At 41.7% G+C, this 24,703-nt stretch overlaps 1 protein-coding gene across 22 annotated transcripts in view; it reads right to left on the bottom strand.

Annotated features, from left to right (window-relative positions):
* Window positions 1–24,703, bottom strand: part of DST (dystonin) — a 516,386-nt gene that overhangs the window by 158,261 nt on the left and 333,422 nt on the right. For 21 of the 22 annotated variants that reach the window (XM_070361385.1, XM_070361379.1, XM_070361397.1 and 18 more), the window contains 11 exons: window positions 23,738–23,895; window positions 22,696–22,874; window positions 20,862–21,000; window positions 19,191–19,384; window positions 17,959–18,121; window positions 17,061–17,144; window positions 16,115–16,222; window positions 15,550–15,648; window positions 5,638–5,766; window positions 3,332–3,420; window positions 379–514 (listed from right to left, as the gene is read on the bottom strand). In XM_070361385.1, the coding sequence (XP_070217486.1) occupies window positions 379–514; window positions 3,332–3,420; window positions 5,638–5,766; window positions 15,550–15,648; window positions 16,115–16,222; window positions 17,061–17,144; window positions 17,959–18,121; window positions 19,191–19,384; window positions 20,862–21,000; window positions 22,696–22,874; window positions 23,738–23,895 (1,478 nt within the window). Of the gene's footprint in view, window positions 1–378; window positions 515–3,331; window positions 3,421–5,637; window positions 5,767–5,860; window positions 8,984–9,546; window positions 12,118–15,549; window positions 15,649–16,114; window positions 16,223–17,060; window positions 17,145–17,958; window positions 18,122–19,190; window positions 19,385–20,861; window positions 21,001–22,695; window positions 22,875–23,737; window positions 23,896–24,703 lie in introns of those variants that run through there. The other variant, XM_070361398.1, reaches the window with a different exon arrangement.

The raw sequence follows: 24,703 nt of genomic DNA on the forward strand, positions 1-24,703 counted from the left end.
AGACAAACCCCTTAATATTCCAGTGGCACCTTTAGAGATGACTCATAGACTATTTTATATCATCACATTTATATATTAAAATACCTACTGTAGCAGCAGCAGAATGACTTTGAAAGAGAAGAGTTAGAAAAATGAATGATTCTTTTCTTTAACCATGCAAGGCAGAGATTAAGATGTCACAGAAACTGATGACAGCAGGTGAAAGGTTGCATTTAATAACCAACACGGAAATCTCCAAGTACTTACATAAACCCCACCCATGTTTCTTCCACGTACACAACTCAAGATCATCTCTTTGTCATTGACATATATTTCTACAACCATGCAGTTAGACTGAGAGTCTTGAAACAGCCTCGCGTTGTAAATAAATAACATTACCTTCTCCTCTACCTTTATGTCTCCTAAGGTTTGCAACTGTTGCAGTTGCTTCAGAGATTCACTAAAGAATAAATTATAACTTTCTTGGAGAGTTTTCACTTGTTTTTCCAATTCATTTCTTTCTTCATCTGTCATTCTAAAATAACCAGAAAGTAGGAAATGAAGAATATAAGTCCGCAAGTGATAATTATGACATACTAGGTGCAATGATTTTATAAAGAAAAATACTTTTCTAAATTAGTATTGGCTCATAAAATATAATGTAAAAAATCAATAATGTATCAATACTATAATACAGTAAAAAATAACATAATCTTATACACAGATGGCTCAGGTCTAGAGTGGCTATGTATGTAAATTAAGGATGGCCTTTATAAAGAACCAAAGGAAAGAGTATAGACTAATAATATATCAGCATCTCTCTAGCATATGCAAACTTCTAAAACAACAATTGCTGTTATCTAACAGAGGGAAAACGGAAGGTATTCCCATTTGAATGCAGACTTCCAAAGAATAGCAAGGAGAGATAAGAAAGCCTTCCTCATCGATCAATGCAAAGAAATAGAGGAAAACAACAGAATGGGAAAGACCAGAGATCTCTTCAAGAAAATTAGAGATACCAAGGGAACATTTCATGCAAAGATGGGCTCGATAAAGGACAGAAATGGTATGGACCTAACAGAAGCAGAAGGTATTAAGAAGAGGTGGCAAGAATACACAGAAGAACTGTACAAAAAAGATCTTCATGACCCAGATAATCATGATGGTGTGATCACTCACCTAGAGCCAGACATCCTGGAATGTGAAGTCAAGTGGGCATTAGAAAGCGTCACTATGAACAAAGCTAGTGGAGGTGATGGAATTCCAGGTGAGCTATTTCAAATCCTGAAAGATGATGCTGTGAAAGTGCTGCACTCAATATGCCAACAAATTTGGAAAACTCAGCAGTGGCCACAGGACTGGTAAATGTCAGTTTTCATTCCAATCCCAAAGAAAGGCAATGCCAAAGAAGGCTCAAACTACCACACAATTGCACTCATCTCACACGCTAGTAAAGTAATGCTCAAAATTCTCCAAGCCAGGCTTCAGCAATACGTGAACTGTGAACTTCCAAATGTTTAACCTGGTTTTAGAAAAGGCAGAGGGACCAGAGATCAAATTGCCAACATCTGCTGGATCATGGAAAAAGCAAGAGAGTTCCAGAAAAACATCTACTTTTGCTTTATTGACTATGCCAAAGCCTTTGACTGTGTGCATCACAAGAAACTGCGGAAAATTCTGAAAGAGATGGGAATACCAGACCACCTGACCTGCCTCTTAAGAAACCTATATGCAGGTCAGGAAGCAACAGTTAGAACTAGACATGGAACAACAGACTGGTTCCAAATAGGAAAAGGAGTACGTCAAGGCTGTATTTTGTCACCCTGCTTATTTAACTTATATGCAGAGTACATCATGAGAAACGCTGGACTGGAAGAAAACACAAGCTGGAATCAAGATTGCCGGGAGAAATATCAATAACCTCAGATATGCAGATGACACCACCCTTATGGCAGAAAGTGAAGAGGAACTAACAAGCCTCTTGATGAAAGTGAAAGAGGAAAGTCAAAAAGTTGGCATAAAGCTCAACATTCAGAAAACGAAGATCATGGCATCTGGTCCCATCACTTCATGGGAAATAGATGGGCAAACAGTGGAAACAGTGTCAGACTTTTTTGGGGGCTCCAAAATCACTGCAGATGGTGACTGCAGCCATGAAATTAAAAAACGCTTACTCCTTGGAAGGAAAGTTATGACCAACCTAGATAGCATATTCAAAAGCAGAGACATTACTTTGCCAACAAAGGTCCATCTAGTCAAGGCTATGGTTTTGTCAGTGGTCGTGTGTGGATGTGAGAGTTGGACTACTAAGAAAGCTGAGTGCCGAAGAATTGATGCTTTTGAACTGTGGTGTTGGAGAAGACTCTTGAGAGTCCCTTGGACTGCAATGAGATCCAACCAGTCCATCCTATAAGGAGACCAGTCCTGGGTGTTCATTGGAAGGACTGATGCTGAGGCTGAAACTCCAATACTTTAGCCACCTCATGCAAAGAGTTGACTGATTGGAAAAGACCCCGATGCTGGGAGGGATTGGGGGCAAGAGGAGAAGGGTATGACAGAGGATGAGATTGGCTGGATGGCATCACTGACTCGATGCACATGAGTTTGGGTGAACTCTGGGAGTTGGTGATGGACAGGGAGGCCTGGCGTGCTGTGATTCATGGGGTCACAAAGAGTCGGACACAACTGAGCGACTGAACTAAACTGAACAGAGGGAAAGATCCCATTGTTAGTTCCAACATGGAAAAGGGACAAGTAATGTGCCATGACTCAAGATTAAACTTGTTCAAGCAGAAAGATGAATAAAAATGAAATTCATAAGGAAATTAACCCAATTCGCTAAGGTACAAAATCATTCTAGATTAATTCTGATGACAGCCAAAGAAGGGTTTAAGAAAAGGGTAGATTCCATCCCTTCCTAAGGCTAAAATAAATGAAGGGCCTCAAAGCAAGAACCAAACCATTAGAAATCTTGTTGCCAAAGGTCTCAGCTAAGGAAATAAAGAACACATTTATACATATTTTCCAAAAGGCAGGTCTTGGAGAGTAAGTACTACTTAGAATCAGGACTTGGCTTGGAATCTTTACAACTAACTAGCAACTCATCCTTAACTCTGAGCCTGTTTTTCTTATCAGCAATATATGGAGATAAGTATATTTCAGAATTTTGATAAAGACTGAGAGTCAAGAAAAGTGACAGTTAAATCACTTTATAATCATAGGTTATTAACTAAACTTGTGACTGAGTTCCATTTTTAAACCCTCCACTAAAATTTAACATCCTCTACTTTGCTGAGCATTTTGAAGACCACTTCGCTACTCTGAATAAAAGACTTAATTAAAACCAACATACTTGTCTCCATGTTTAGCCAAAAACAGCTGCATGCCTTGTAGTGCTTCAGATAACTGTTCCTTCTTGATTGAAATTTCCTCACTGGAAATCTGCAAGGTAAAGAAAGTACACTCAGGCTCTTCCTTCACAAAGGCTAGATAACAGTCTTTTTAAAAAACTGATCCAAGTTTCCATCAACACCCACACGATGGGTCTATTTTCAGGTGACCTGAGTCAATACCATGAGTTATTCCCAGTCTGCAGGTCTGGATAAGATGAATACTTCATTGAGAATGTACAATGAGTGGAGCCCCTCCCTCTAATCCTAAGGCCATTACTTCCACCAGGAAATAATAATACAGCATGGTAAGATTCTTGCATCCATCCCAGCCCAACCACGAATGAAGGAGGCACAGATGCTCGGCACTGGAACATCACCGTCCTCACAGAGATGGATACAGCGCTCATTTGGAAAAAAACATAGTGGAAGTATTTCTCTCTAGATCTGCAGAACGAGGTTAAATAATTTCTATTATTAAGACATTTGATTGCAAAAGTCGCCAGTGACAGTCAAAGAAATAAAACTGAACTGTTTGGGAAAAGCAAGCCCTTGTATTACTTTCTCCTAATTCAGAAGTGTATCATTTCTGAAGCCCTAAATCCCATGGACAAGTGGAGGCTGGTAGGCTATGGCCCACGGGGTGGCAGAAGAGTCGGATACCACTTAGTGATTAAACAACAACGTCAGAAAGTAATTACCATTCTTTTAAGTGATGGGGCAATGAAAAGGTATATATTCCCCAGACATATGCTATTGAGAATCATTTTAAAGTCTATTTTTTGTGGTTAGAGGAAAGCATGAGGCCATACTAATTTTTTGAGAGACACTTATTATTGACATCAAATTACCTGAAATTTCCTTTAATAGAGTGACCAAGAGTAATTCAAGATTTGCAACTGAGGCCACAATCTGCACTGGCAAAGTATCTATTCTTATGTCTGCCAGGTGTAAACCTGAAACTGATCTATAAAATTTGGGAGCACTCCTAACCACAGAATGAAGAAATACCAAGGGTTCATAAACCACATTCCTCAGAAGAAACTTGTTCTCCACAAAGAAATCCTTGCTAAGGTCTGTGTCCCTATTTTAATTATTTTCCTGTTTAACAGGGGGGAAATTAAGATGTTTTAAACTAAATATTCACATTCACTTTGATGGCTTTAGGTTTAAAACACTCAATGTAATTGTGTTTTCCAACTTATTTCCTCTACACTCTATAAAATGCAGTTTGCTAGACTATGAGCTAAGCTGGCTTGATTTCAACTGAATGAGAATTCAAGCAAATACTCAGGTTTATAAACCTCTCCTGGGGGAACCTCAGAGATGGCACACCTGCCTTGCACCACAGGTGAAATCTGACAAGATACTGAAGTTCTCCACTATTAGATTATGCCAACAATGTCTGTTTCAAGTGATGACAAGTGTGTGTCGATGCAGAGCTTGAAGGTAAAAAGCTACTGAGCACCTCTGTGATTTCCACAGGTCAGGAGGGCACTATAGGAAACGTACCCCAGAAAAATGCTGCTTAACTTAGCAGAGGTTTATTTTTTTTAAATAAACCAGCAATTCCAATGCTATCACCAGCAACAGTAACCCTGCTTAATTTAATCCAGTCCCCTAGGAGCATCAGGTGGGGCATTCCAATGGACACCTCGGAGCAGTAACATCTCACAAGAGGTAGCCAGTCAACCGAAGCCAAGTAGACAAGTTTAGCCCACAGAACTGAAGGCTTCATTAGGAGAGGGAAAGAACCTAGAATTCCTGGTGGAGGGCAGTTGTTTTCTTTAGGAGATAGAAAAGATCCAGAAAAGCACAACTAATTTCAATCCTCACAGGTTGTCATCTTGGTTTGTGTTTTGTTCTTCTGGAAACTTGTTGTTCACATTGTAAGAAGGAACCTGCATCTCTTTATGACACAAGAGTGCGTGGATATACTCAGGGCACAAAAGAGAGTGACTCTGCTCTCCAGCAGTGCTTATCACAAAGACCAAGAAGCGGAGCTCACTGTGAGGAGGACCAGGCCACATATTGGCTGACTAACAGTGAGATTAGTACTGATAAAGTTCAGAATTTGGAGCAGAGAGCGCGTCTTCTGCCACATACTGTGCTTCCTTGGGCAAGTTACTGAACCTCTCTGATCTTCATTTATAGTTGCCCAAAGAAATGGGGAAAACTAAAGAATTAAAAGTATTTTTTAGATGGACTATATCAACTCAGTAAATTCTTATCACTGTAATTATTAGTAAACCAGCATCTCGGTGAATACCTTTTGCTTAGAAAAGGAAGACTTTCCAGCCTTCTCTCCATCTCTCAATGTCTTGCTGATATTTGATACCCATTTTTGTAATTCTTTAACTTTTTCAACATGCTCTTTCTTTTCTTCTTCCAGTGACTTCTGATGGGTGTGAGTGATTTAAAAAAAAAAAAGACATATTCCAGTAAATGACCAAACTATTAATCACTTCACAGAAAACAAGGATGTAAAAATATTTTTTTCATCACACACAGGTTACTGAGATATTTTATTCATTCACTTAACCACATTCAACACATCACGTGGCAGATGTACTTCCAAAAATTTAGGGTAGCAAAGCAAACTGTGACAAACACTTTTGAATGATCAATCTAACCTCCCAGCTGGTCTATTAACATGACATATTCAAAAACTCAACTTTATTCATGAAGCACTCTTTGAATCGCTGCCTTTGCATTAGCATTACAATCAGAATTCTCTAGACAGAAAAATCTAAGACAATGGCATGCTGAAAAAATGAAGTCTACAAAAGACAAAAAAAAACACACAGAACTAAGAAAAACCTTCCCCCTCCTGCAGCAGGTAAACCACTCACAACGCTGCTTTTAATTACAAAGTTGTAACTAGAAATGGGAGATGGTGGTAAACATATTATATGTAGATTACAACATACAGAAAAACTAAAAACATGCATTTTTCAAGGTGATCTGAACCACCACAGCTTCACGGATATGGGAACAAATACACATTTCCCCTTGGATTTCATGGTGCTTTTGAAGTGTTCTTTCGGTGAGTGTAATGAATCCTTGAACAAATGGGAACCCTAATGGCAGGCTGGATCCCATCAGGGATGCAGAATTCTGAAGTAAGGATGCTGTAAACTCAGTGATGTTTCTCAAGCTTGTCTCATATTTCAGGTAAAATACTTTTATTTTACTGTGGGTAGGAGTTCAAAAAACAAATCAAAGCTAAATGGAACCATTATGAAGAGCAGTAAATATTTTGTTATTTTCAATTTTAAACATATTCTCTCTCGGGCAGATTGGAGTCTAAAATCCAAGTAACCTGACATTTAGTCTAGAGGAGCGATGCAAATTTCTTCCAGATCAGGAGACAGCAACTGTGTTTTGTAAAGGACCAGAGGACAAGTATTTCAGGCTCTGGGAGCCATACGGTCACTGTCAGAACTACTCAACTCTGTCCTTGTGCCCAAAAGTAAGCCAAAGACAGTATGTACATAAGAGTGTGTCTGCGTTCCAATAAAACTTTATTTAAAAAAAAATTATAAATGAAAAGTATTCTCTTTTCTGAGCAGTCAGTGTTTCCAGCCCTCAAGAAACTGAGGGTGCTTCCAGCGTGTGACAGTGACCAGAGCGTGGATCTTATCATTAAGCTGTGGGCACAGCAATGAGAACTAACACAGCATTTCCCGTATGACTGCTTATGTGAACATGCCCTGTTACGAAGAATAATAGAGGCTGGAAATTCCTGTCATCAAGGGTTCAGACACTTCTAGGAGTTTAAGTCCTGTGTGGAAATCAAAATCGGCTTTTTCTAAGGCTTCTTTGTATGTCAGCTTTCTTTTCGTCTGGGGACACAGGATGTTTCTGACATAGGACTTTTGATCTTTGAGCTTCGTAGCAATGAAGACATCTATAATCCCTACTTGCAGAGCTTCTTCAATGGACAAGCGGGACTGAGCCTGGGGCTCCATCAGGCCCCCTGTCAGGTACTGAAATTCTAGACATCGGATTCCCATGTCCTTACTGATGATGTTTGCACCCACAGTTTCCACCACGGACATCACTTTGTTGGTGACAGGGTGGCTGACCCCCGTGACCACTAGCTCACACTGCCGCAGCTGCTGGGCAAAGCCCTCGTCCACCAGGCCTCTGTGCAAGGCCTCGGCCACCCGGTACCTCTTGCCGGTCAGCGGGTCGATGATGCCCCCGGTGCTGACTTGGGCTTCAAGGCATCGGAGGGCAGTAATCCGATCGATCAGATTCCGACGGGAGGCCTTCAGCACAGAGATCCTTTCCCCGCTGGACGTCAGCCAGTAACCCGCAATAGGACTGTGCACATCCTTCTTGGGGACCAACCGGCTCAGCAAGGAATCGGCAAGTTCTGTGAGCGTGAGGAGGCCTTCCTGATACTTTTTGATGGCGGCTTTGTCGATAGTTCCCTGCTCTACAGCCTCGCTGATACTGAACTGTAATCCGGTCTTAGCATCAGTCAGCATGTGACAAGGCTGCCCATAGGACTCATAAAATGTGGCTTCCTTCCACTGATACTGCTGCCCTGAGAGCTCCAGGTATGTACTTTTCTCAATCAGGGTTCTCTGGAAAGCCTCGTAGGCAGTCAGCTCTGCTCCCGTCCTAGTATCTACAACAGCAATCCTGTGAGTTTTTGCTACATTGAGATTGGAAATGTTCTTCTCCCCAAACGGAAACAGAAAGCACTGGCTGTCTACATCAAAGACACACATGCGCAGTAATTCCGAGTAATACAGGGCTTGCTTGTTATTGGGATTAGGGAAGACGCGGCTATTGCTGGAGGGCTCATGTAAAAACTGCAGGATGGCATTATTTAGCAGTCCTTGCTGCAGGGCAATTTCTGGGGGAACCCGAATGCCCCTTGTGGGGTCGATGACGCCCCCACTGGCGATCTGTACCTCCAATATATGTTTGCCCCTCTGTCTATCAACCATTCTATTTTCCATGGCCTGAAACACTGACAGCACCTTAGAGGAACATGGATAGCCCAGGGCTGCCTTCTCTGCCTCAAGGAGCCTGATTTTAAATTCAGGGTCAACCACACCTTTAAGGACTGCATCCTCAACAGAATAGGTCTGCCCTGAAACGGGGTCAATTATGAAACCTGTGGCCGCCTGAGCTTCTAAAAACGCTAAAGCCATCATCTTGTCAATGATGATTTTCTTGGCAGCTGAGGAAAAGGAAATCTTTTCTTTTGTGGATTCCAGGTAAAGCCCTGCGATGGAAGTGGCTTTTGTCAAAAACTTGCTCAGAGTTTTCTGAACTTCTTCAATGGTCTTAAGACCAAGTCGCAGCTGCTCAACTGTTTTCATGTCCAGAAGCTTAGCCTCAACCAACTGCCTGGCTGTCACGGTGTGCCGGAGCCCTTGGAACTGAAACTCATCATCCCTGACCGAGCATGCGTGATCACCATCAAAGTTCTGAAAGGTCTCTGGTTCTGAGTTTTTGTTTAGAAAATCTCTCTTGAGCCCACCCGCTGCCCTGCACCCTTCGAGCATCCATTCATCACTGCCAGGGGCTGGATTCTTCTCTTGCTTTAATGCTGTGACTTCCGCACGCATAGCACACTGCTTGCTCTTAGCTATCTGTAACAGGAATTTACAAGATGTTAAAAGTCATCTAAAGAACGTTCTCACGTTACCCACTCCTAATCCAAATATAATTCTTAGCATAACAAAGATTACATAAGAGAAAAAAACTGTTAAGCCCCAGAGGGTTCATGAATAAGGAATGCTATTTTGAGAGTCTGAAGTTTAAACTTTAGATGACTATTAAGTATTAAAATGGTATATCTGAAAAAGATGGGAGATGAAACCTGTCCACAGAATGTGTTAGAAATTAAAACTAACTGCTTGCTTTTTCTAGTTTTCTTTAGGGTCAAATTTTTCAGAATAGAATCCCTTTTGATACTAACAGGATAGCCATGCCATCTGTGTTTTTCATCTTAAGCATTTAAAAACTAAAGACTATGGTTTGTAATAAAGATTCAGGTAAATCACTAGAAAATGATAGCATGATTTTCTGTCGGAACTACAAACAGCCAATCACATTCAATATGGCTAAAAGAATACAGCCTAGCAGAGAAAGGAAACAAGAGCGAAAACTTGACAGAGGGTAACTGGTAAAAGTCCCAGAACCCAGGTAATACCTCGAAGGGCGCCAGAAGCGTCACCAGGTCTATTTCATACTTGTCATCTTGACACCTGATGGCGGGTCTGGAATTACACAGAGCTTGATCTCTTAGCTTCTCAATTTCTGACAGTCTTGCAATGGGGTTCGTCTCATCAAAAGTTATCTGTAACTCGGTGCTTGTTTGAGAAAAGTATTCCGAGTAGCACTGCTGGATTTTCTCTTTCTCAACTGGAGCCCCTGATGGCCTGCCCTGGACCTCCTTCTGTACATTCTCTGCACCCCAACGCTGCCATCTTTCCTCCGAGGGCTGTGGTTCCTGAGTCCACCTCTGCAGAGGGACCCCAGACACGGGGGGAGTGGAGGGGAGGTCCCTGGGGCCCGGACCCTCTTTCCCTGCCATCTCAGGGTCTGGCTTGATGGCGGTGTTCTTTTTCTGGATTTCACCCTGGAGCACCACTAACTGATGCTCGTGCTCCTTTATCTGCTGGTCCATCTTCTGCTTCAGGTTTTCCACCTCCCGCTTCTGGGCCACCAGCTCTTCCTCCAGCTTCCGACACTTCTGATAGTGATGGGCCTGCCCATCCTGCCCTTGGTGCATCTGCTGGCGATACTGCTGGAGCTGCTTCTCAAGTTCTTGGATGTTTGTCTCACAGAGCCTGGCATTCTCTTGAGCCCTGCTGTTTTCCCGCTGCAGAGACACGAAGTCCAGCTGGATGCCTGAAATATCACGTTCTGTAATATCTTTGGAGTCCATCAATTTTTCCATCTTCTTCCGAAACTCCTCTGCAGAACGCTTAAATTTCTCAGACTCTTCCTGAAACAGAACCATCTTCCTGTGGGTCACCTGCTCCTCTAGGGTCTTTAAGTGCAGTTCGTCTTGCACCTTCTTCAGCCTGTTGTTCAGGTCCTGCACCTGCGCCCGCTGCCTCTGCACCGTCTGCTCCCCGAGGCGCTTCTCCTCTTTCGATGCGCTCAGCTCCGCGCTCAGACTCCGCACCTCCTTCTCTGTGTTCTGGATGATGCGGTCTTGCTGGTCACACTTCTGCTTGAATTCACTCACTAAATGCTGACTCTGGGCCAGGTCTTCTTCCAGGCATTTGATTCTCCTTTGGAAATCCTGTTCCGTTTTGGTCTGTTTGTGCAAGTGCTCGGTGGTGGTGCGAAGCTGGTCTTTGAAACCATCCGCCTGGAGTTTCAGTGTTTCACATCTTTGCTGGATGGCTTGTTTCTCTAAGACCACGTCTGCCGATTCTGCCTGAATTCTCTGCATCGTTAACTTGGTTTGGTTATTCTGCCTGGTGAGCTCCTCCACCTTGTGCCTAAGCTTGTCTGCACGCTCATTACTTCTCTCCAATTCCTCTTTCAGCTTTTGGATTTTATCGTTATTCTCCTTTTCGGCTTGAATATTCTGAAGCAACTGTGCGTGACTTTTCTCAAACTGCTCTTTCAGGTTATCTGACGTTCTCTGGCAGGACCATGCTCTTTCTCTAGAGGACACCTTGCTATCCTGTGGAGAAGTAACCTGTGAGTTTAGATGCTGCATGCTCTTCTCGGCGGCAGCCTGCGTCCTGCTGATCCGGTCCCCCTCCCTCTGGAGCTTGCCCCGTTCCTGCTGCAGAGACTCCAGTTCCAGCTCATAGCTGTGCTTCATCCTCGTGAGGTCGGCAGCCTCCTGCCTGACCTCCGCAGCCCTCCCCGTGGTCTGGCTCAGCTGCCTGCCCAGCTCCTGGAGCTGCCGCGAGTACCCCTCCTCGGCCTGGTCCTTCCTTTCCAGTTCCAGCTTCAGGCACCTCAGGGACTTGTTGGTCTCATCCAGTTTCTCTTTGAGCAAGCGGGCCTTCTCCTCCGAGGAGGTTTTTTCAAGCTGCAGGGCGCCGAGTTCACACTTCAGCTTCCTCACGTCCTGCTCGGCCCTCCTGTTGGCCGCCATCAGCTCATCCACCTGCTCCTTCAGGTCCTTCGCCTCGGCATTCGGAAAAGCTGGGTGCGCGCTTTCTCTGCACGGATGCTGCATTTCTGTTACTGTTCTTCGGGCTTCTGAGTCGATTTTCTGCTTTCCCTCCAGCTGCTTCTCTGCCGCCTGCTTCCGGAACGTGAGGTCTTTCTCCATCCGTTCCATCAGCTCCAGGAGTTCGGCTTCGTGGGCCTTCTTCCTCCTCAGCTCCGCCATGAGCTCGCCCCTCTGCCGCTCGAGCTCCTGGAGGCTGCAGTCCTTCCTGGTCAGGCGCTCCTCCAGCGCCCTCTGGGCAGCGCTGTGCTCCGCCAGCTGCTCCCGGAAGCCGCGCAGGTCGCGCTCCACCGCCTGCAGCTCCCGACGGTACCGCTGGGCCTCGCTCTCCGCGCGCACTTTCTGCAGCGCGATGTCCGCCGCATCCCTGCGCTGCCTCCTCAGCGCGTCCTCCGCCTCCTCCCGGACTCTGGGGAGCTCCTGCTCCGCCCGGGACTTCTGCCTCTCGAGCTCGGCCAGCACCTTCTCCAGCTCTGTGATCTTCCCCGCAAGCTGGCGGTTCTCCCGCACGGTCGCCTCCTGCCGCTGGAGCAGGTCTGAGTACACCCCTTGCTCTGAAGCCTCCTGACGCCTCTGCATCTACGAGAGACGTTCAGAAGGGTCAGACCCGCGCCGCCCCAGCCCGTCTGCAGGCGTCCAGAGCAGCGCTCGCCAAAGGACCGACAACGGGGAGGGAGACCCAAGGCAGCCCGAGCCCCGCCACCGCCACCAGAGAAGGAGCTTCAGGAAGTCAGCAGTGGGGGGAAACCACAAACCCTGTGTGGTGGCTTTTCTAAGCCAAGGAATCTTTCTTTTTCTTTTTTGCCTCTTACGGATAATTTTGCTTTTAAAATTTGCTAGCTCAGGATTTTAGAGCAAGAAGGAACCTTACAGCCTGACTCTCACCTCAGATGAGGACACTGAGGTCTAGAAAACTTAAGTAATTTTGAAAACCCATGCAAAACAGGCAGATGACAAAGTAGGAACAACAGTTCTCATAGCAGTCCTCTTTCACTCACACACAACCTAGTCCTACGAGCTAAGAACATACAACATATAGGAACTGAACAACATGAGAGAATTGTCTTCAGTTTCTAGCCCAAAAGAAATTAAAAATGATATCTAAAAGAAAGAAGATACAGAACTCTGGAACTAAGAGCCAATTGAGGAAACAATACTTAACAGGAGGAAGGAGGAAATTATATAAAAATTTATAATTTTCTAAAATCTAATTCCTCACTAATTTATATTTGCCCTACTATGATACTTACAATAATCAGAATTGCTAATGCAAAGGCAGCCATAGTCCTGGTGGCTTTAGAGAAGACGTGCTTCATATACTCACAGACTTTGTTGCTGTCATTAATGACATGGCCCATATGAATCCACCTTGACAAGTACCTTCAGATACTCCACAAACATAAAGATATGTGTTAAATATAAATGCTTATAAAAGTATACTTAGGAATTCAGCTCCAATTAAGAAAATTTGTTCACTCTATTGATTACAAATCGATCTCAGCTGGGAGGAACATACTTGACTAGAACAAAGTGATCACAGCTAGTTTATAATCACATTTAACTTCTCTTTACTAACATCATAAGCTTATTAGTGTTGTATTATCAGTTAAAAATCATCATAGTTAGAAGTAACTTAAACAGAAGGAAGGAAATTATTCTAAATAGCAGGTTTTATTTTCATTGAAATGCCTTAGTAAATCTTAAGAATCTGATTTGTAGTACAGACCACACATCTTATTTTGCATCCTCTCATAACATGATTGCCAATAATTTTGATGAGAATTTTGGTTGTTTCCTTTGCTAACCTAAATATGATTTATAGTAAGAATTCATATGAAAACAAATCTCATCACAGTCTGTAATATTTAGTGCTCTGTTATCAGGGTCAACTCTTAATGACACTGAAGCATTTTATCTTCTTAGACATTAAAAGTATTCCATATATTAATATTTTGAGTAGACAACTTCTAAAAGGGTCTTTCTCATTTCTCATCAAATTTCCTTTCCAGCTTAGCTGTTGTGAAGAAGTTTTGAGTCCCTTTCTTTCTTTTTTTTTCTTGGTCATAGTCTGAGGTTTAAGAAAAATGAAAATTCTCTCAGGAAAAAAAAAAAAGAAGTTAAACTCTCAGTGTCTTGGAATCATTTAAGTGACTGCTAATCTCATGTTGCCTAGATAACTATAATCTTTTTAAGCAAAGATCAGAAAAATTACTAGAGATCATTTAGTTCTATTACTGATTTCCTCTCTTGTGTATCTCAAACTTATTCACATAAAATAACTTCAAGTTTTAACTAAATTTTTCCCAAGGAGACATGCTGTCTTAATCTCAGCAATTAATATAGTCTGCTGTCAATACAGACTAGAAAAATCTCTTTATCCATTAAATATACATTACAGATACCCTACTAATATTTCTGTAGCTAATTTGGTATTATCTTTGACATTAACATGGCTCCCTCTTTGATTCCATGTTTATTATGGAAAATTCTGCTCTCTGACCAAGATTTCGCATGTGGGTCTTAGAGACCCAGTTTCAGAAACACTTCTTTGTGGAATCTGAAAATTGAGCTATGTATCTTTTATAAGATACTCCATTATTAAGACCCTTAAGTGGTGAATTTTTAATAAAGAATTTAAAAATCTATTCTAAATTATAATAGTCTTTTCACAGACTTCCATAAACTATATTATTTTGACTTTCACTTCAATATAAATCTTTAACATTTCAAAGGATGACAAGCATAATTTAGATATATTTCAGGCTTTTTGAAATATCTTTTGGGTCTATCAACTTCTGGTACTCTACCCCATCAGATAAATTGAGCACAGTGGCTCATATGTGTACAATCAGACATACATAGTAATAAAGGAAAGCCTTAACTTATTTTATTTTACCTTTAACTACTAAATATACAATTTAAAAGATCTGCCTACCACTTAAAATGGAATATCTCTTAAAAACTAAAAATGTAAAAAAACTGTGGACCTTTCATAGGTGAGAAGTGTATGCCAATTATTTGGATGTGAAAATACTCTGGTTCTCCTTTCTAAGCCCAAAGGTAGTTAGTTATAAAGACTTGCAAATAGCGATGTTAGTGCTAGTAACTCTGAGCAGACAGAAATAGTTTACAAAAGTAGTCACACTTTTTTTAAAAACTAAGAAAGCAACATCTATTAGACATTTGCTACCATTTTGGTCCTCTTATTATCTGAATGGAGTTATACTAAGTACAATCACCTTCAGAATTTCAACAATGGTCTAATTTAAATGGCCAATATCCCACACTTTACTTATTATAGCATTCAATTGACTATTTTTGTCTGTTCTGAGGTCAGGAATAGAAAGTATATCAAGATGACAAAGCACAGCATAATACCTTCAAAATTAGATATAATAGCCTCTTATAAAAACATACATTCATGAATAACTCCCTATTCGGTTTCTGAATATATTATTAAATGCACATAGTCTTTTTAATATATACCGTATCTTTTTGACAAAAATAAAAACAAAACACCTCAATTATTAAAAAGCATTACCATTTTGTATAAATACCTGCTACTTCTAACTTAATGGTGTTTCTGTTTTAAATCCTTGAAGATGTAAATTAATTTAAACGATATAAAACAAATTTGTTTATGTAATATTTCTCCAGACATCCTAACAGTAGTAACTATACTTCAAAGAAAACTGGAGGCAACTCTGCTAAACTGCCTGCATTCCATAATGTAAACAGAGCCATTTATGACTTTGACCCTCTCAGATCAGACAGAGTCCCAGAGAGAAAGTAAAAATGGTTCTCTTTTGTTCCCCAAAATGGTTGTTTCTCTTTTTGCAACGCTTTTCAATTTGACGGAATCTCAGTAACAATCCAAAAAATGCCAGGTCTCTACTGTTTTTCACTGTAATTTTATAACTAATCACTTATACATCAGATCTCAACCATGTGAGTTTATCATGAAGCCACCTCATGCTCCTTGCCAGTGAGCTGCCCATGGTTAATGGTTACCTCCTCCTCCTCCAGTCTCTTCAGTGAGTCCCCAGCAAATTTAATATATTGTGTCATGAGGGTGACCAGAGCCGTGTATCGGGTCCTCAGGTCCATGAACTACAAGTAAAGAAAAACAAAATGATAGAAACATAATCTCCATTTGCCCTAAATCAGTTGAGCAAGCACCAAGTAATAATTAAAACATTAATTAGGCTTTGGGGCAGGGAAGCTCATGACTCCTAGTAACAATAACCACATAGGAGCAACAGGCATTTAGTATTCTCTGCAATTCACTCATCTTGAATGAGGATTTTCAAAGAGCTTCTTAAAACTCTTAACAAAACGTATTGTTATAGGTAAAGAGCAGGTACTTGGAATGATGGACTGCTCTGGACTTGGATTGTGATCAAAGTTGTACAACATTTCAAAGGTACTGAATGTCACTAAAGTCTACACGTAAAAATGATTAAGATGGTGAATTTCCTACTATGTATATTTCACCATAATACAAATACATAAATCTAAAACTGCTAGAGTGCTGCGTCTCTGTTTTGCATGCTCCCTGTCTCTAGACGGTTACCACCTCCTGAATGACGAGATCTGCTGAGCTCTGCATTCTCCGTCGTTTCACTGGAGACTTTTGCTGCGAATCCACCATGGCCCGGTAGGTCATCGTTTGTAATTCGTAGTCCTGCATGAAGATATCGGTAAGATTAATCATGGCAAAGCACTAACGCTTCATTCTATAGTGATCTTTGATGCAGAGAAAGGGAATCCAGTTTCACTGAATGACTTTAAATAAAAAATATTGCAAAAACACATTTTCAGGAATCAATCCAATCCTGAGATGTTTCCAAGGTGGTAATAAAAATCAGAAACATTTAGGGTGGTCAGGAAAGTTCCTAAGTCCCTTTAGGAGCTCATGGACACATTTAGGAACAACGTGCCAGTTATTTTCAGTCTCCCCTTCTTCTAGATAAAAAATGGGACTGCAGATCCGAATGGCCAGAGCCGAGATGTGGCGGGTGACTCAGAGCACATGGGAACCATCCCTAAGGGAGATGTTCTTCCATGGAATATCACAGCAGTATTTGCATGGATATTCAAGCAATATTTCCAGGGACACTCCATCAATACTTCCATGGAATACTGCAGCAATACTCACATGGAATCCTAACCCAGACTAATGGGTTAGGATTAGGTGGGTGTTCCAGCAATGCTTGAAGGGGTAAGGGAAGGAAAGAGTAAGTGAAGCAGAAAGAGGCAGATGACAGAGCTACATTTTCTCCTGGTGTACATGGGGGTATGGGCAAGCTGTGCGTGTGTGTGACACGGAGAGAGAAGTAAAGAAGCAGGGGTTTTCACATGACTCAGGTTTCCATGAAGAATTAACAGGTTAAGTGACAGTGAAGATGCTCTGTTTCACTTTTCAACACAGACTGAATAACCCGTGAAGGCTTTAAAGAGCACTGTGGAAACATCCCCCTGAACACCTGAACGTGAAATCTGATGCAAGGAACTAGTCTCACCTTCACCGCAGTGGAGTACTGTTCTGCGTACTTCTGACACTCGTCCATTTTGCTCTGTTTCATTTCTATTTCAGAAACCAGCATCTATAAATGCACACAGGTTAGCAGAAAAAGCAACAAGGAATTCTATGCTGTCCAACAACTTGAGATCTCAGGCACTAATACCTACATCACTTAAGACTACAGCTCTCTACCCTACTTTACTTTTAAGTACAGCCTTTATTAATCAATTAATTTATCTGGCTGCACCGCTTGGCCTATGGGATCTTAGTTCCCACACCAGGGATTGAACCCATGTCCTCGGCAATGAAAGCAGAGATTCCTAACCACTGCACTGCCAGGGAATTCCCTCTACCCCACTGCACTTAATGTCATCTGCCTTATGGGTGAAGTTCAAACATTCAAGTTCAAGCCACTACGTGACACCCCCTCGTGGGGCTTCCAAAGCAGAAATTACTAAACTCCATGGAAATTATCCACAAGTAGGCCTGAAACCCTTTGCTCCTTAATCCTAATCTTGACCTAAAGAGAGCTAGAAATTACTGGCCCCTCAAGATGGAACAAAAATCTCAAAGCATTTAACTCTGTCAAATGTGGCTGTTTAATTTTCTACAACTAACCATTTTTTAAAATGTATGGTCCTAATCTAACCTCAGTGATCATTAGACACTTGAACTGTCCCAACATGAAACTTTCTTATTCCTTATGGTTTCAAAACTGACTTCCAATAAATCAAAGAAGTAATGTATATAGGTCTGAGAGCACATTTTTAACATTTATGATTTATTCCTGTCTTCCTTGAAATAGTTGCTGACCTACTGCCTTAACAAGAGAAAGGAAGGTCAAGGTCATGAGTGACTAATCGCAGACACAACCATGAGGAGCTATGTTTGCACACCTTCTGTTGATTCAACTGTGTGGCCAGAGCTTTACTATTTTCAGGCTGATTTTCTTGAATCTTCCTCTGAGTAGTTTCAACTTGCTGGATCCAATCATCCAACAGGTGATACGTATCTCTGTAGTACTTCAGTGACTTGCCAATGCCTTCCAAGTCCCGTAACCTAAGAGGATCACAACAGAATAGCCAGTTTTCAAGAGCAACCAGTAGGGAGTTGGAACATGTAGAAGAGGAGGGAGGGACAAACTAACTGTCCTAAGTGCCACCACAGGGGAGTGTCCAGAGTTCAAGGCTGAAGCACTCTAGGCCAATTTCCAAGGGCCCCTGCACTGCTGTGGGTTGAATACAAATTACTTTTCTCCAGGACTTGTGCAGTTTATTAGTACTGACTGCTCTAGGGGCAAATCCAAGAGACTAAAGCTGGAAAGCAGGAAAACTGGAAACAATCAGCAAGTCTTGAAGACCCAAAGCTTGTAGCAATGACAGTTTCACTTCTGAACTCATGACCTGGTTGTAATGAATGGTTCAACATGAACTCAGAGAATACGTTTCAGGAGCTGTAACTGAACACCCAGTCTCTATGACTGTAAAACCACTACATTAAACCTACAGATCATGTATTTTAGAGATTAGCTACTGTGTATTTAAAAATAACGTATTTGTCACACACGACACTATATTATAAAAGCATTTTAGCTACATTAATAAAAACATAAAAAATAAATGAGAAAGAACACTATTCTGTTTCGTCCCCAAAACTATCCCATTTCCTTTCACTTCTTTATTTCAGTCACTGGGCAAATGATCTTGACTTTCTTTTATCTTTGGCTAGAATGAACATCAGGCGATTTCAGTTTCTTTTACCTTCTTGCCTACTATAGATACTGCATCCCACCCTAGGAAATGCATGATTCACGCTCCTATTACTAAGGCATGGTTATTGGGATATTACCAGTTTGCAATAACTAGAGAACTGCATTGTTGTTTCCTTCATAAAATGCAAGTAGATTAGCACTACAAATGCTAGACTAAGTACTCATTTGGAAGTTAAGCATCTTGCTCGAGGCCATCCTATAAAAAAGAAATGTAATTAGACGCAGCTCTTGCAATTAACACAAGTAACTGTTCTATGGAATGAATTACATATGGGGGTAGAAAGCCTAATATATTTAGACTTTACCCAGAATATAGAGATTAAATCTGAGCTAAAACTGAATGAAAAGGCTACTAACCTGTTGTCAATCTGAACATGAACATTCTGCCATCTCTCAACCAACTGATCTGCTTTTTCTTTGTGCCAGTCAAAGTCAAGGTCACGCTCTTTGTAGGTTTTAAACATCTCATCACTGATGGTCTTTGCTCTCTGCAGCTCATCCTCCAGCTCATGGAAGACCTCTCTCTTTTCATCCACTTCAGATCTCCATTGCTAAAATGGAACAATTTACAAAGTTATAAAAATGTGTAAGGTGCTCACCAGGTAAACACTTCACTTGCCTAATTTTACAACTCATTTACAAATGACTGACATAAAATCAGACAATGGAAAGAATATATTTCATATACAAAATATTACATTAGGTTGAACCTTATAAAATTGTCATATTTGGCTGTACTTTGACCTAAAAAAAAATAATATTATATGTAAAGTTCAGCCTAATAGATTTTGCACATCAATAAAATAAAACATATTCCATAAGTAAGTCTGCCAACTCAGTAAGTCTTTTTCATTGTTTATTTTTTATATATCTACTGATCCCATTGTTTAAAATGAACATGTGCGTTAAAAATCCAGCAATCCCACTGCTGGGCATACACACTGAGGAAACCAGAAGGGAAAGAGACACGTGTACCCCAATGTTCATCGCAGCACTGTTTATAATAGCCAGGACATGGAAACAACCTAGATGCCCATCAGCAGATGAATGGATAAGAAAGCTGTGGTACATATACACAATGGAGTATTACTCAGCCATTAAAAAGACTACATTTAAATCAGTTCTAATGAGATGGATGAAACTGGAACCTATTATACAGAGTGAAGTAAGCCAGAAAGAAAAACACCAATACAGTATACTAACGCATATATATGGAATTTAGAAAGATGGTAACAATAACCCTGTACAAGACAGCAAAAGAGACACTGATGTATAGATCAGTCTTATGGACTCTGTGGGAGAGGGAGAGGGTGGGGAGATTTGGGGGAATGGCATTGAAACATGTATAATATCATGTATCAAACAAGTCGCCAGTCCAGGTTCGATGCATGATACTGGATGCTTGGGGCTGGTGCACTGGGACAACCCAGAGGGAGGGTATGGGGAGGGAGGAGGGAGGAGGGTTCAGGATGGGGAGCAGGGGTATACCTGTGGCAGATTCATTTCGATATTTGGCAAAACTAATACAATATTGTAAAGTTTAAAAATAAAATAAAATTTAAAAAAAAATCACTGAAACAACTTTTCACAACTGTTTTACAATACCTTTACTCAGGGCTTTATAAGTGGAAGGACAGAAACATACACGTACAACTATTGTCCTTTTCCTTCTTAGATTAACTAATCTATTCACCTCTTTAATTTCTTAACATAACTGCCTCTTTCTGCAGGGGCATCTAATTACAAACAATTTACTTTTAAGTTTCAAGTCCTCTTGCTGCCAACATGAACAGAGTATAAAAATCTACTGTCAAAAAGATAAAAACTTCAAATGAAAAGAACTCATCTCAAACTAAAAATGAATCAACATACTTATTAAGTCATAGTATTACAGAGAAAAGATATGGAATGAATAGAGAAGTATTCAAGTTCATATATTTAATGCTTGATGTCTGAAGACCTGAGCCAAGTTCTAGAGAAATACTGTTAGAGCACAGTCTTAAAAACAGCCAGCAGTGAGACGCATACCTTTAAAGTACTTATCAGATTCTCAATGTTATTCTTGTCAGCTATAACTGCTTCCTCTTCACACAATTTAGTTTCATAGAGTTTGACAAGGGCTTCTGCAGCTTGAGTGTTTTTTAACACCAAGTTGACCGTTTTCAACCTGAAAAAGATAATTAAACAACACCCCTTCTGTTAAGTGTTTATTTCCCCGCAGTACAGCCTTGACGCACCATGAGGCTGGGTGATGCAGTGTGTTCCTCATGCGGCACAAAGACAGTTTTTACTACAAGGTTCACATCCCGCTCAGTCAGTCAGGAAGAGACAGACAAATGCCACATGGTATCACCTATATGTGAAACCTAAAATACGACAGCAAGGAACTCATCTGTGAAACGGAAGCTGACTCACAGGCACAGAGAACAGCCCTGTGGAGGCGGAGGGGGTGCCGGGAGAAGGTGCAGTGGGGGTCTGGGGTCAGCGGATGCAAGCTATGGCTACAGGATGGATGGACACAAGGTCCTATTGTACAGCACAGGGAACTGTATTCAACACCCTGTAATGAACTATAATGGAAAGGGATACAGACAATATATCTACGTATAACAGTCACTTTGCTGTATAGCAGAAATTAACACAGCCTTGTAAATCAACTATATTTCAATAAAAATTTTTTTAAAAGATTAACATCCCACTAACTATCTAATCAGAGAAGGCAATGGCACCCCACTCCAGTACTCTTGCCTGGAAAATCCCATGGATGGAGGAGCCTGGTAGGCTGCAGTCCATGGGGTCGCTAAGAGTCGGACACGACTGAGCGACTTCACTTTCACTTTTCACTTTCATGCATTGGAGAAGGAAATGGCAACCCACTCCAGTGTTCTTGCCTGGAGAATCCCAGGGACGGAGAGCCTGGTGGGCTGCCGTCAATGGGATTGCACAGAGTCAGACATGACTGAAGCGACTTAGCAGCAGTAGCAGCAACAATCTAATAGAATCCACACCATGCCCCCAAGTTGTCTTCAGCAGAAGATTCCAACAGAAGAGGGGCTTCTTTCAAAGCTACTTTAGACCAAGACTGGAAGGTAAGTTCAACAGACCGTAACAGCTGAGCTACCAAAACTACAGGGAACATGTGGGAAGATCATTAATGCTTTTGTCTCTGATGCTCATTCCCTTTCAGCATGAAGCAGCATCATAAATCCACAGAAATATTTAGCGTATTTGTTACTAAGAAAAAAAATTTGAGGGATTTTGCTGGTGGTACAGGGGGTAAGAACCCACCTGCCATTGCAGGGGATATGGGCTTGATCCCTGGTCCAGGAAAATGTGGAGCCACTAAGCCCCTGAGCCACAACTAGCGATGCCCACGTGCCTGGAATCTGTGCTCTACAGCAAGAGAAGCCACCACAGTGAGAAACCCACACACCACAACAAAGAGTAGCCTCCACTGGCTGAACTAGAGAAAGCCCATGTGCAGAAAGCAAATCCACGCGTGCACGCAAAGTCGCTTCAGTCGTGTCTGACTCTTTACGACCTGATGGACCATAGTCCATCAGGCTCCTCTGTCCATAGGATTCTCCAGGCAAGAACACTGGAGTGGGTTGCCATGCCCTCCTCCAGGGGATCTTCCCAACCCAGGAATCAAACCCACATCTCTTATGTCTCCTGCATTGGCAGGCGGGTTCTTTACCACTAGCACCAACTGACACAGCTAAAAATAAAAATAATTGAAGAAAAGAAAATAATTTTTTATATTCTTAAAAATTAACATTTTTAGCCTAAACAGCATCTGTATATAAATGGCAGCTATATGAAGTCAGCTTAGATGATTTCTATCAAGGCAGTGGTTCCATACTTCTCTATGTAGGTGGACGACATGGAATAGACATGGTTCATGCTCTGGACAACCACGCTGAGCTCAGACCGCAAGGCGGGTGTGGAGGCAGAGGCAGGCGCCTGACTGAAAAAGTCTTCACATTTACTTGTGATCGTGGCCAAATCATCTTTAAGTCGCTCCAGTTCTTTCTTTAGTTTCTACACGACAAAGAACAAACCATAAGGATTAGACAGGGCCTCTTTCTTCAAACACTTTAAAAACACACATTTCCCATTATTACTCTTGAGGTAAATACATATTCTTTTTTTAAACTGCACCACAGTTGATTTACAACGTCATGCTCATTTACGCTGTACATCAAAGTGATTCAGTCACACACATATATACATCCTTTTTTCCTATTCTTTTCCATTACGGTTTATCACAGGATGTGGGAGACAGTTCCCTGTGCTGTACAGCAGGCCCCTGCTGTTTATCCAGTGTATTCATCCTACAGCTTGCATCTGCTAATCCAGCACTCCCACTCCATCCCCCGCGGGGCAACCACAAGTCCATTCTCTGTGTCTGAGTCTGTATCTATTTCGTAGGTAAGTTCATCTGAGTCCTATTTTGGATCCCACACATAAGCAATATCATACGGTGTCTTTCTTTCTCCTTCTGACTTACTTCACCTAGTATGATCGTCTCTAGCTGCAAAACATTTACGTATTTTTATTTTTTCTTTACAAAGAAACGAAGCCGAGGCAGTCTACTTTTACCACCAGTCATTCCCTCACCGCACAGCGCTCGGGCCCAAACACCTAGTTTAGGGCCTGTGCGTCAGCACGTGCCCGACGGAGAGGCCCTGCAGCCTCCACGTAAACGGCGAGGACGCAGTGCTCTGCATTCACCCAGTGCGAGGCAGAGCTGAACCACGGAGCCTCGTCTGCCGTCAGCCGTGAGCACAGTCAGAGCGCACAAGGTGGCCCCGGCAGAGCGCGCGTGAGGGGTCGCAGGGTCAGCGGCAAAGGTCGCGAGACCCCATCTGCGCTGACCTCGGCCCACGCACTCGCAGCCTCACCTCCTGCTCCGAGATCCTGAACACGCTCTCATGCAGGTCGTCTCTCTCCAGCGGGGTGCGGATCTGTCTGATGAGACGGTCCTCACAGCTCTCTAGCCGAAGCCTGAGGTTTCGAACTTCAGAGATGTAGAGGTTGTAAGCCGATTCCTCTTGCTCCTCTGTGAGAGTAAACATGATGTTTAGAAAATTCCTCATTTTCTGTCGTTTGGACGTTCTTGCTCATGAATTAATAAGGCAATTTTACCATTACTGAGACATAGCTAGTCAGACTAATGTTACCACTTATCACCACAAACCCACACCAAGGATATAAACCTTGAAACTGTGGACCTTACAATTTACAAAGACTTAATACAACTTCCCTAATGCCACTTAAAGTACCAACATCTGACTTAAGATGTCTGAGGAAAGTAATACATTGGTTTGTTTTGTTTTCACAAAAATGTGAAATATATTAGTAGCAGATTAGTTATAAGAATAATGTTTTAAAAAAATTAGAGTATTACTACTAAAGTGTTTTTGGTCTCTAAGTTTTATGGACGTCAAGAATTTGGAATAAAATTTATATTTAACAAACATTAACAGGACAAAATCTTTTCCTTCAACCCCTATATAAAATCCAGGTTTGGATACAGGAAACCTCTCCCCTTTGCTTTCAATTTTGCTGTGAATCTAAAACTTCTCTTAAAAAAAATATTCTTTAAAAAAATCCAAGTTTGACATATGAAAAAGTAATTGAAACTTGTCTGAAACTAAAATATCATTCTGAACATTACACTGCAAACTATAGAAAATGGTTAAAAGTAGATGCATTAAGAATTCACTGTCATACAACTTGGTTGGCAGCTTTTTACTACTTAATTATTTGGAAAAAAATGAATTCCTTCTTGAATCTTCCTACCTCGAACATCCATCTGATGCTTTAGTAACTGTCTCTACCTATTACAGGTTGAGTGACATAATCTA

The sequence above is a fragment of the Bos mutus genome, chromosome 23, assembly GCF_027580195.1.
Source record: "Bos mutus isolate GX-2022 chromosome 23, NWIPB_WYAK_1.1, whole genome shotgun sequence".
Lineage (NCBI taxonomy): Eukaryota > Metazoa > Chordata > Mammalia > Artiodactyla > Bovidae > Bos > Bos mutus.